The following is a 13,706-nucleotide window of genomic DNA, read 5'->3' as shown; positions in this document are numbered from 1 at the left end:
TGAATAATTTAGAATAATGTCCTTGCTGTAGGATAACGACAGTAATTATTCTGGCCTTTTGGTCATTATTGAACTTCTGTTGTGAGTATTGTGTCTTGTTTGGGACACAGAAGTGTTGCCTTTCACTCCTCTGGCACAACTTTTTGTAACACCAGAACCTCTTTGAAGTACAGTTTCCGAATAAGGAGTCTTTCCGTAATTTGGATCTCCATACCTAAAGTCTGCTAAAAATTAATTTAAAAATGAATTAAACCCAATAGGCTGGTTTTGCTTCCAATAAGGATTAATAATATCTTAATTCAGATCAAGTACAAGGTTCTGTTTTATTATTACTTGTGATGGGCGGATTTATTGGGCAGGCGCGAATTTGTGGCAAATTTGCGCGATTCGCCGCTGGTGCAAAAATTCACCGGTGTCCAAAAAATGGATGCCGGCATCCGTTTTTTGGCCGCTGGCACAAAAAAACAGAGGCCAGCGTCAAAAACGAGACGCGACGCTGTTTCAATAATTTTTCGCCGTTTCGCTTCGCAAATCCGCCCATCAATTATTATTACAGAGGGAAAGGAAATCATTTTTAAAAATTGGAATTATTTGATTAAAATGGAGTCTATGGGAGGCAGCCTTCCTGTAATTTAAGCCTTTATGGATAATGGATCCCATACCTATAGTAATCCGACCCTGAATGTAGTCAGAAGCAGACATTTATCTCCGCAGTTCACATTATAACCAGTACTTGGTACACACCGAACACACCAGCGCCCAGTGAATTATCTGGCCATATGAGCCATTTTCTGGGGTACTGTTTAAGCTCCATTGCAGGCTGCGACAATATCTGGCACTGTAGAATTGAATTTGGCATAATATAACTTGCTTTATGTTCCATAGTGCCCCCAGCAGGCAAGATAAGGCCCGTGTAGGTTAGTAGAGGAGGTGTAGCTCCTCTTCTTGCAGGAAGGTCTTTGTATTTTGCAGTGTCAAGAAGCTCCTGCACGGAAGGCTTGCAGACAAAACAGGAAGGTTCTGTGTATTACTAACAAGTTCCATCTAGCGAACGCCGACATTTAATGCTTATAAATTCTATTTATTGTTTAAATATGCCCTAATGGTCTCAAAGGACTGATGCTATAAATATATATAGCAAGGAAGGTCAATATTGCAGTGAAAACTGACCATAACATGTATAGCTAATAAGCATAGCGTGCTTCATGGAGTAAGTTGCATCTTCATTTTATTTATTTTTTGTTGGTTGGTCTTTGCAAGCTTCTTTTTAGCTTACAGCGTCTGCAACCATTAAAGGAACAGTAACAACACAAAATTAAAATGGGAAGGACAATATAATGACCTGTTGCCCTGCACCAATAAAACTGGTGTGTTTGCTTCAAAAAAACAACTACTGTATAGTTTATGTAAACAAGCTGCTGTGTAGCCATGGGGGCAGTCATTCAAGCACAGGATACACAATAGATAACCGATAAGTACTACTATAGTTTATATAAACAAGCTGCTGTGTAGCCATGGGGGCAGCCATTCAAGCACAGGATACACAGTAGATAACAGATAAGTTCTAAAGAATCCCATTGTATGCTACAGAGCTTATCTTTTATCTGCTGTATATCCTGTGCCTTTTCTCATTTTTCAGCTCTGAATGGCTGCCCCCATGGCTACACAGCAGCTTGTTTATAAAAACTATAGTAGTACTTATCTTTATCTACTGTGCATCCTGTCCTTGAATGGCTGCCCCCATGGCTACACAGCAGCTTGTTTATATAAACTATAGTAGTACTTATCTGTTATCTACTGTGTATCCTGTGCTTGAATGGCTGCCCCAATGTCTAGACAGCAGCTTGTTTATATAAACTATAGTAGTACTTATCTGTTATCTACTGTGTATCCTGTGCTTGAATGGCTGCCCCCATGGCTACACAACAGCTTGTTTATATAAACTATAGTAGTACTTATCTGTTATCTACTGTGTATCCTGTGCTTGAATGGCTGCCCCCATGGCTACACAACAGCTTGTTTATATAAACTATAGTAGTACTTATCTGTTATCTACTGTGTATCCTGTGCTTGAATGGCTGCTCCCATGACTACACAGCAACTTGTTTATATAAACTATAGTAGTACTCATCTTATCTACTGTGTATCCTGTTCTTGAATGGCTGTCCCAATGGCTACACAGCAGCTTGTTTATATAAACTATAATAGTACTTATCTGTTATCTATTGTGTATCCTGTGCTTGAATGGCTGCCCCCATGGCTATACAGCAGCTTGTTTAATATCAACTACAGTAGAGTTTCTGAAGCAAACACACACCAGTTTTTCCAGTGCAGGGAAACAGCACATTATATTTTGATTATGTTAAAATGTTACTTTAATATCAAGGGTTACATCCACTTTAAGGGGTCAAGCAAAGTGTGTGGAAGTGTAGTTTTGTCCTTTCAGCTTCCCACATTGCTGTACCGCTTTTCATATATTGATTTCTTTTCCCGAACCTAACTCCAAGCTGTAGATCACATGACTGTTTGGAAATGTGTTTCCTCCGAATAGGAGCACAACAAAGGGTGCAAGATGATTGTGTTTCTTTCAGTAGAGTATGGCTGAACCCCCCACCCTTACATGTAAATTGATTCTCTGTGCAGGGACCCTAGATAGGGGCTCTCATTACAGTCGGACTAATCAGAAAAAGGCATCAGAAGCGCCAGGTTGGTGAGTGTGTGGGCTATTTTCTCGGTATCAATTGGGTTGCTGTGCGCTCAGTAAAATGTCAGGGAATGTTCTGTACAGATTACCTCTGAAGGTGGGAGGCGGGCATTTCATGGGAAAATGGCAAAACCTTTTAAGCCCTGAAATTTGCTGCTCGCGCATCGCCATGGCAGCAGCATTTAAACGGACGGATTATCAGTTTCAGTTTATTTTTATGTTGATATATTCAACAGTTCCGTGAAAGGGAAGACTTTTGATTGGGTTTCTTTGTTATCTGTACTTGGCTTTCAACTTTCCGTGGACTGATGAGATTTTTCTTTTTTTAGTTGTGCTGCGCAATAGGAAATATAAAGAAACTTCTCGCCTTTTGGTCTCTGGAGAGGCATTGGGTGTCATTATGAATTAATAATAAAGTGCAGGTCTCTGTCCTGGAAGGTGCGCGTCATCTTCTGTCTTCCCCTTACTTGGGTAACACTGAGAGGAGGGGGAAGAAGACTTCTTGTGCTCTTTGATTTCCTGCTGTGTAACACAGAAGAGCAATAAGGAACTGAGAACAGTATAAGTATTCAAAAAGGGATTGCTCTGTCCTACCACTATCCTTGCCCTCATACTGGTCTGTCTTAGGGCACACTATAAGCTACACTCTCTTACTGTACTGTCTAAGGGAATCAATATGGCACCTCCTTCCCATATGTATAAATACAAATATACAGAGAAGGAATGTTCTGGGCACACAATAAGCTATACCCTCATACTGTACTGTCTAAGGGAAACAATATGGCACCTCCTTCCATATGTATAAATACAAATATACAGAGAAGGAATGTTCTGGGCACACAATAAGCTATACCCTCATACTGTACTGTCTAAGGGAAACAATATGGCACCTCCTTCCATATGTATAAATACAAATATACAGAGAAGGAATGTTCTGGGCACACAATTAGCTATACCCTCATACTGTACTGTCTATGGGAAACAATATGGCACCTACTTCCCATATGTATAAATACAAATATACAGAGAAGGAATGTTCTGGGCACACAATAAGCTATACCCTCATACTGTACTGTCTAAGGGAAACAATATGGCACCTCCTTCCCATATGTATAAATACAAATATACAGAGAAGGAATGTTCTGGGCACACAATAAGCTATACCCTCATACTGTACTGTCTAAGGGAAACAATATGGCACCTCCTTCCCATATGTATAAATACAAATATACAGAGAAGGAATGATCTGGGCACACAATAAGCTATACCCTCATACTGTACTGTCTAAGGGAAACAATATGGCACCTCCTTCCCATATGTATAAATACAAATATACAGAGAATGAATGTTCTAGGCACACAATAAGCTATACCCTCATACTCTACTGTCTAAGGGAAACAATATGGCACCTCCTAACCACATGTATAAAAACAAATTTACAGAAAAGGAATGTTCTGGGCACACAATAACTTATACACTAGTCCAGGAATTAGTTAATGATTTACTGGTTAGGCTGGTGAAGGGGTTGGCTTAGGGACCGATATGCTACCCCCTTTAGCCAATGGCTTTTAAGTGTCTATATTGTACATACCCCCATATGATCATATCAGCTACTTGGGCCACTACATTGAAAATGTTGGACTGTACCAGTCTAAGGAAAAACAGCTCCCACCAATATGTCTAAATAGAATTATACAAAAAAAAGAACCTCTGAATTTACCGGGGATCCAACTAAATGTCTTGGACCTGCCTTATTCTTTAACCTTTGATAAACTCAACGCACCCGTCAGTATCTCTGCTGGGCCCCTGTATATTCCTTGGCTCCTCAGGGTCTGCTGCCTCTGGGACAGTTGATGTTTTGCTGTCTTGTTGATGTCAATCTCTTTGTTGATAATAAACATTAAGCAGGGGTTGCCCCTAAACTCTATCCTCTTGCGTAGGTTCCATCCCTGCCTCAGCCACTTTCCCTTTCTATGATGATTGTGAGCACTAATTTTTTGGCTACTTATCTTATTGCCCTGTGGGTTTTTCTGCAGAATCTACATTAGCTGGTTACTGACCACAAACACAACTGTGGCCCCTGCCACCTCCGCATCAACAGAACAAGGAGGGGTCCATCATGGTACAACAGAGCAGGGGATCTTTGTGCCTCGCTGGTGGGGGATGTGCTGGGAGTTTCCAAAGTTTCCAAAGAAGAAAAAACCCTACACACATTGGAAATTATCATTTTATTAAATCGCTTACTAATGACTGATTAAAGGGGAAGTGTCATAACTGTAAACATGACCCAAAAAAGCTAATTCAGTGATTTTTTTTTTTTTTTGCTCGAACCTTGTGTCTTCCACTTTTTTTTTTATATTCACATTATTTATCCTTGGTGTTCTACCGCTTATTCAGCCAGATATTCACATTCCGGACACCAGTGATGGCCTCAGTTCTCCACAGGGAGTTGAGTCCAGTCAGTGGTGCTGGTATGGTTGCAGTCGGAGCGGATCCCTTTTCCCCTGACTCCAGGTTCTGGATTTGCTTTAGTTATTTTCAGAAAGATGAGTAACGACTTGCTTGAATTGATTTCTGCTAGAACGATTGGAAAAAAGGATTACAGTATATTAAGAATATGGGTGAGGGTGGGGTTACTGGAAGCAGCTTTCATTATAGTGCACAGGTTTTCATGAATAGATATTTAAAACCTATACAATTAGGATCTCTTTCCACTTCATATCTTTTCCTTTCGGCTCAAGGATTACGTTTATATTCGTGGAGAGGAAATGAGTTCAGAGCATTAAACCTACAGTATATGCTATGGTTAAAGGAGAAGGAAAGGTTAAAAGTAAGTAAGCTTTATCAGAAAGGTCTATATAAATACACCAGTAAACCCTCAAAGTAATGCTGCTCTGAGTCCTCTGTCAAAAGAAACAGCACATTTCTTTCCTTCTATTGTGTACTCATGGGCTTCTGTATCAGACTTCCTGTTTTCAGCTTAAACCTCCAGGGCTAGGGCTTGAGCATGCTCAGTTTGCTTCTCTCTCCCCTCCATCCTCCCCTCACTGCTGTAATCTGAGCCCAGAGCTATGAGTGAGCAGGGAGAGACTCAGGCAGAAAGTGATGTCACACCAAGCTAATATGGCAGCTGCTATCCTAAACAAACAGAGACAATGTCTAGAGATGTTTACTCAGGTATGGTAAAGCATTCCGCAGAATAAATATAGTGTTATAGCTTGCACTATTGTGGCAAATCTATTGGCAATAAACTGCTTTGGTAGCTTTCATTCTCCTTTAAGTAAGCAGCATCTTCTGCCTCTATATCTGATTATATATAATAATAAAATAAGTAAACTTGGCTTACTTTACACATACTTGCATTTACTTTGAAATTAAACATTTCCCTTTTTGCCTGCCTTAACTGGGTCAACTGCTATGTCGAAGCTTTGTGAAATGACATCTGTGCCACTGGGACAGAATGCTCTGTTATACAGATAGCTAGAATCTCAGCCATAAAGCAGGGCAGAACTGCTGCTTACAATGGGGATCAGATAGGATCTGTGCAGCCACTGGGACAGAATGCTCTGTTATACAGATAGCTAGAATCTCAGCTGCCATAAAGCAGGACAGGACTGCTGCTTACAATGGGGATCAGATAGGATCTGTGCAGCCACTGGGACAGAATGCTCTGTTATACAGATAGCTAGAATCTCAGCTGCCATAAAGCAGGACAGGACTGCTGCTTACAATGGGGATCAGATAGGATCTGTGCAGCCACTGGGAAAGAATGTTCTGTTATACAGATAGCTAGAATCTCAGCTGCCATAAAGCAGGACAGGACTGCTGCTTACAATGGGGATCAGATAGGATCTGTGCAGCCACTGGGACAGAATGCTCTGTTATACAGATAGCTAGAATCTCAGCTGCCATAAAGCAGGGCAGGACTGCTGCTTACAATGGGGATCAGATAGGATCTGTGCAGTCACTGGGACAGAATTTTCTGTTATACAGATAGCTAGAATCTCAGCCATAAAGCAGGGCAGGACTGCTGATCTTCTCAGAGACAGATTGTATTATACAACAGCAGGGAGGTGCATACAAATAATATTCAGCTACAACTTCCAGTAGTCTCTGTACTAGGAATTGTAGTCGAGGATCAACTGGAGTGCTCCAAATTATTCAAATCAGTGTGTGGTTGCTAGGGTAATTAAACCCTAGCAGCCAGACTATTAATCTTGCAAATTGGAGAGCTGCTGAATAAAAAAGCTAATAATGCAAATTGCTTGACCAACGACAAATATATCCCCATGTGTTAAAGTCCAGGGATTCTTTTCTTATCGCTTCATCTCACACTCATTAATTTTTCACGACAACTCACCCCTTATTTCATATGTCAATGACTTGCATGAAACCTGGGAGATCCAGGGGTGAAAATTGCATAGCAGAAAAGCACTGCAGGAATAACAGCATAAACCACTTTAATTTGTCCATTCAAATTAATTATAAAGGGGCTCAAGATAAATTTCTGTCTCTGTCACCCACAAAACCCAGGCGGATGAAAATAAAAATGAATTCTCATTGTAGGATAAATAATTGTATTGCTTCCTCCCTATGGATCAGTGTTCCCAAACTGAGCAACTGCCTCTTCCCCCTGTGAAGCCTGGAGTGGTTGTAGGGGTGGAGGCTCAGCCTGAAGGTCAGTTAGGGGGAGATTTGGGGTGAGTGTTTATTTGTACCCTGGGTACCCCTGGAACTATAGCAGGGTGACTGTTACCCCAATGTTTCTATATATCTGTAACCTTGTTATGCGCTAAGGGGACCCAGTCTGAAGGCCAGTTAGGTGGAGATTTGGGGTGAGTACTTATTTGTGCCCTGGGTACCCCTGGAACTATAGCAGGGTGACACCCCAATGTTTCTATATATCTGTAACCTTGTTATGTGCTAAGGGGGCCCAGCCTGAAGGTCAGTTAGGGGGAGATTTGGGGTGAGATTTGGGGTGAGTTCTTATCTGTACCCTGGGCACCCCTGGAACTATAGCAGGGTGACTGTTACCCCAATGTTTCTATATATATCTGTAACCTTGTTATGAGCTAAGGGGGCCCAGTCTGAAGGTCAGTTAGGGGGAGATTTGGGGTGAGTGCTTATTTGTGCCCTGGGTACCCCTGAACTATAGCAGGGTGACTGTTACCCCAATGTTTCTGTAATTTTGTTATGTGCTAAGGGCCCCAGCAAATGTATTGTCACTTTATCAGCCCCATGTACTTTAGTCGTTCATGAGTAATCCATAGTACTTTATTTCTAATCTCTTATAAGGAATGCTATAACTACATTCCTTCCCTTTTTATAATGAACATCTATTGTTTCCCCACAGACATTATATTGTACTATGCTCCTTTCCTGAAACAAGACATCCGTTTATAATGCAATTATGTAACTGAAAAACACTGTGGTCTTCCTCACTCTGCTTCAGCTAACCCTTCTTATCTGTCCCTCGCTTGTATTCCTGTCTATAAGGTCTGTGTTTAGAGTATGACCTCCGCTTTGCTCATGTAGAAAAGAGCAGCCTAAAATGCCTAAAATTGATGCAGCATATTAATTTAACCAAATGGAGCCATTCTGATTTGTCCATGATCACCCACAATAGTAGCTCAATCACCCGCTGTCAGAAATTGCACTTGAAATTTCCCCTTGAAATACACCCCAAAAGCTTCCAAAACAGGCGGATCAGGGAGGCTGTTTGGGGGGGAACAGGGGCATGTCTGGGGGTGGAACAGGTATAGTTGGTAAAATAGGGGGTAGACAATTTATCATACAATTGTGTTGGTGTCTCTGCTTGTGGCTCCCTAATAATCATCTTCTATTTCTCTTGTAGGCTTTTTTGCACAGAATTCGGCAGAATGCCATCGACAAGGCCGAGAATTGTATCTCAGAGGAAAATGTTAAGGTGAGTATGGGGGGGGGGGAGAGATAAATTAATGGAGGGCATAGTAAGTACAGGTATGGGATCTCTTATCCAGAATGCTCGGGACCTGGGGTGTATCTTAGTTGGGATCAAGTACAAACTACTGTTTTATTATTACACAGAAAAAAGGAAATCATTTTGAAAAATCTGGATTATTTTTTTATAATGGAGTCTATGCGAGAGGGCCGTTCCATAATTCGGGGCTTTCTGGACTATGGGTTTCCGGATAACAGAACCCATACCTGTAAAAGGGAGCTTAAAGTTTACAGGAACCATACAATGCGGCAGGAGGAATGTCAGCAAGTTGCCAATCATATTTGCATTTTTTTGCTTATCTTTTTTATGTTCCGAGTGCCATCCCCATTTACATTCTAGCTGGTGGGATGGCACTCGGTGGGAAAAGAAGGGGAAATTTGTCGGCAGGCGACTAATCTCCCCGAATCGCAGCGTGTGTCTCTGCCCTTAAGCTGCAAGTCACTGTTTCTCCAAGAGACCTGTTCATCTTAACTTGTTACAATTGTTTCTTTGCTTATCTTATATTGTTACAAAGGTATCTAAGTGCACCTGCCATGTATTCTGGCAAAAACCCCAATTACGTTTAAGATACTTTGTATCTTTTTCTGGGCGTTCAATGCAGGAGATCAAAGAGAAAGTCAAGACATTTCAGTAACAATCCGGGACTGTGGGTTGAGCTGTCCACATTGGGACTGTCCCGTGAATAACAGGACAGGGAGGTATGTGTTAACTTGGGGAGGGGGTCATTCCATACAGTGAGACCCTCCTGCATGTGAACAGCCCCCCCCAATCTCTGTATGTAGGGGCAGTTTGGCCAAGCAATGTACCCCTGTGTGTGATGGTTTGGCAGCACCGATCAGGATCTATTCCACGTGAATGAAGGCCGAGCAGCTGACAGATAAGGCAGTTCCTAGACAGTAGCAGGAAGCCCTAAAGGAGACAGGTTGGCAGTTTGCCTGTAAAATCACAGGAGCCAGCTCTCGCCACCAGGGAAATGGAAGCAAAAGAAAGAAAACAAAAACACTCCCGAGAATTCTGACAGTGTAGACCTGAAATAACAAAAACAAGGAACTCTGATTAAAAAAAAATCGAAGGGGCTTTACCGCTGAACATATAGTGGGCTGCCCACCTTATCTGACACCATTGTACTTAACAGGGCCCAGGTGGAGACAGTCCCCTGCTGCAGCCCCCTGAGAAGCAAAGCTGTCAGTCATTATTCCCTCCCTGGAGGTTCTGCAGCAGCTGTCCTCTGTCTTTCCCACATGCGCCCCGTTCATTATTATTTTATATCTGTCCGACAGAGCGCTCTCCGTGATAACGACTTCACTTACACAGCAGATGTCAGGACTATCTCCAAATAAGATATTGAAATCCCTGGAGCTCGGATGAAATGGTTCATTATCATTATTACGCTTTTGTGGCTCCGAGGACGAGTGCTTTTTTTTATTAATACTGGCAGAAAGGTTATTGTTTTATTCAAGGAACCTGTCATAGAGGTGTAATGCACCCAGACTGCAGGGGATTTAATAAATCTGTTTCAAGGATTGGTTTTATGATTTTTATATTGTCTCGGGGCACACTGGGGCGATTCAGGGAGATTTAGTCGCCTGGCAACTAATCGCCTCGACTTTGCGGCGACCTCGTGAGGCAACTTCGGGCGACTTTGGAAAATGAATCGCAGCGTGTGATTAGTGCCAGCGATTTTTCATTTGAGCCTGTGCAGAGTGAGGGAAGGCATTCGGGGAGATTGGTCGCCGCAAAATCTCCCCGAATCGCCCATTATGCCCTTACCCATAAGGGCGGGGGCAGACTAAACAAACCTCTTCTTCTTCAGGTGACTAATCTCCCCAAACTGCCTCCCCGCTAGATAGAATCTAAATTTGTTTTCCCAAAGGCACCCGAAGGTGCATCGTGAGGAAAACTTTGGGAAAATTAAGCGATCCAAGTGCCATCCCGCCAGCAATTTAGATTCTAGCTGACAGGAAGGCAGTTCGGGGAGATCAGTCGCCCGAAGAAGAAGCGATTTGTCGCCGAGTGATCTCCCCCAGTAGCTTTGTGTGCCCCCAGTTTGAAATGGTTTAGCTAACGGCACCGTTAATCTGCCAATTGCTTCCATCAATCGGTCAGTTTTGTAACAAGAGAAGCAATGCTGATTGTACTTACACATAACAGCACCAGGTTTTATCAGTCAGTCAAAACCAATACACACTGACATAGCCACGTAAACTGAAAATTGGGGGCAAAAAATGAACATTTTCTTAAAAACACTAAAAAGTATTTCTGGATAATGGATCCTATAACTGTGCCTAGCTTTCTACAATTGCACTTGGACTTTTTTTATCTTTTGCTTTGTGCTGGTAGCCATTTTCACATCCCCTCACTTCCTGCGATTACTGTTTTGCATACCTCACTTCCTGCGATTAATGTTTTTCTCTACCTCACTTCCTGCAATGACTGTTTTGCATACCTCACTTCCTTTGATTACCTTTTTGCATACCTCACTTCCTGCGATTACCTTTTTGCATACCTCACTTCCTGCGATTACTGTTTTTCTCTACCTCACTTACTGCAATGACTGTTTTGCATACCTTACTTCCTGCGAGTACCTTTTTGCATAACGCACTTCCTGTGATTACCTTTTTGCATACCTCACTTCCTGCGATTACTTTTTTGCATGCCTCACTTCCTGTGATTACTGTTTTTCTCTACCTCACTTTCTGCAATTACTTTTTTGCATACCTCACTTCCTGCGATTACTGTTTTTCTCTACCTCACTCCTGCAATGACTGTTTTGCATACCTTACTTCCTGCGATTACCTTTTTGCATACCTCACTTCCTGTGATTACTTTTTTGCATAACTCCATGCGATTACCTTTTTGCATACCTCCGTTTCTGCAATTACTTTTCTGCATACCTCACTTCCTTTGATTACTGTTTTTCTCTACCTCACTTTCTGCAATTACTTTTTTGCATACCTCACTTCCTGTGATTAATATTTTTCTCTACCTTGCTTCCTGCGATTACCTTTTTGCATACCTTACTTCCTGTGAACCTCAATATGCATAATTACAGGCCCATCAGGAATGCATCATGAGCAATTTTCAGCATAGAAAGGTCAGCGGATGTTCGAACTCATTTGTGAGTGTTCCTTTGATAGAGGAAGAATTTGTGTTTCAGAATCGGCATTTAATTCTTTCCTGCTCTACTGACAGCTTGGGATAGTGCTCGCCTCTGTCTCCTAAAGTGGCAGAAAAAAGCACCTGCTTGTTGAATTAATTTCTGACAAACAGCCCCAGTTTTTAGCCGTGGGCTCTTTATGGGGAGAGCAGGGAATGCTGAAATGGCTCGGGAAGCCTTTGTGCAAACAGCTGAGATCAGAGTTGCATTGTGCAAACCCTAGAATGGACCTTGTTTCCTGCAAGTGCCAGAATATTAACCCCCTCAGCTGTCTCCTTACGGTGCAAATGCTTTATTTGTAGATCAAGGGCTGCAGCAGTGCCACAAAGCATCAAAGCTCCTTATATATCTTGCAGCCTCCTTCCTCCTATTCCTTTAACTAGAGCACTTGGTGTACAGTATGGATGTGTGTGGTCGGACTGTATCTTTGGAATGCCTTGGCCTTTGCCTTCGTAACCTCTAGGTCTCCATTTGGCAACATTTGCTAAATTTCAAGTGGCGGCTGTCTGTCCTACATAATAGATCAAACCTTTCAAGAACTTTATATAGAGACTTTATATATATAGCCGTGCTGAAAAAGCCATTGTCTATAAATGCGGCCCTTCCCAGAACAAGCCAGCTTCGGGGTATATCATTCATATACCAAGGGGTAATCCATCGACATTTTATGCATGGCAGTTGTATTCTAAAACAATTTACAGCGGGTCTTAATTTTTTTAGTATTTCATGTTTCAACAATTTAAATTTTTGGCTTGGGATGTTAACAGCTATATAGTTGCTAGGGCTTGCTTGCCTTAGCAACCAGGCATCAGCTGAAAATTGGAATGGAAGATTAACAGTAGTGATGACCTTGGCTAGTGTTTTATCAACAAAGCCAGTGAAATGCCTCCTGGGTGGCAACTCTGAGTCTTTATTTTTCTTATTGCTTGTCCTTCTATTCAGTCCCTCTGCTGTTAATTAGTGATGAACGAATTTGTCCCGAAAAATTTGCGAAACGCATTGAAGTCAAAGTGTTTTTGACGCGCTGCAATTCGATACCCGCTACAATTTTCATACATGCTCCTATTTTGTCCAAATTCATTAAAGTCAATGGGCATCCGAATAAATTAAAAATTGTCAAATTTATTCGGACGCCCATTGACTTTAATGCATTTTAGGCATTTCACTGGCTTTGCTGATAAAACACTAGCCAAGGTCATGGCCACTATTGCAGATTTACCATCTTAAGCCCTGATCTTACCTTTTCTTTCCCTGGATAGTCCACAATCAGCGACAAGTTTCTGGGCCTTTCACAATCCTCCCAATTGTGCCATTGGCTTTATAAATGGCCCCATCCCCTGTGTAACTGCCCCACCCGTTGATATCATTTTTGTCCAACCATCCCTGATTGGTAAGTTTACTTGAAAAAGTTGACAACCTAGTCAGTTTTTTATTTTTGGTTGCCGGGGTCAGTGACCCCAACAACCACATTGCAAATGCAATAGGCCAGAATGTGGCAGAATAGGCCAATAAATCATTATAACACTGTTGTTAAACAGAATCTTTGCTCCAATCTACCACTAGGCAGTTACATGTAATATCTGGACTGCAGTGATAGGATATGGCAAAGTTATTGCCCTGAGTGTTCCGACTAACCCTGACATATTGCCAGTTATAACTCACACCGGTGCCATGGCTAATTCAGTAATGCTGTTGGGTGGGCTGTATTTCTTCCCTCTTGGTGGGCCACATCTGGCGCTAGAGCATCCGTTTTTATATATGAAATAATGTTAGAAAAACATGGATGTCGGCGAGAAGGAATTCCTTGTGTATAATAATGCACGCAGCTCAAACATAATACACGGTGCACTGTAACAACTGACTGA

At 41.9% G+C, this 13,706-nt stretch overlaps 1 protein-coding gene across 1 annotated transcript in view; it reads left to right on the top strand.

The window, feature by feature from the left end:
• Nucleotides 1-13,706, top strand: part of prex1.S (phosphatidylinositol-3,4,5-trisphosphate-dependent Rac exchange factor 1 S homeolog) — a 168,949-nt gene that overhangs the window by 46,151 nt on the left and 109,092 nt on the right. The window contains exon 2 of the mRNA XM_041579090.1: nucleotides 8,559-8,630. Coding sequence (XP_041435024.1) covers nucleotides 8,559-8,630 — 72 coding nt within the window. The remainder of the gene's footprint in view (nucleotides 1-8,558; nucleotides 8,631-13,706) is intronic.

The sequence above is a fragment of the Xenopus laevis genome, chromosome 9_10S, assembly GCF_017654675.1.
Source record: "Xenopus laevis strain J_2021 chromosome 9_10S, Xenopus_laevis_v10.1, whole genome shotgun sequence".
In the NCBI taxonomy this organism is placed as follows: domain Eukaryota; kingdom Metazoa; phylum Chordata; class Amphibia; order Anura; family Pipidae; genus Xenopus; species Xenopus laevis.
This window is presented reverse-complemented; position numbering and strand designations above follow the sequence as displayed.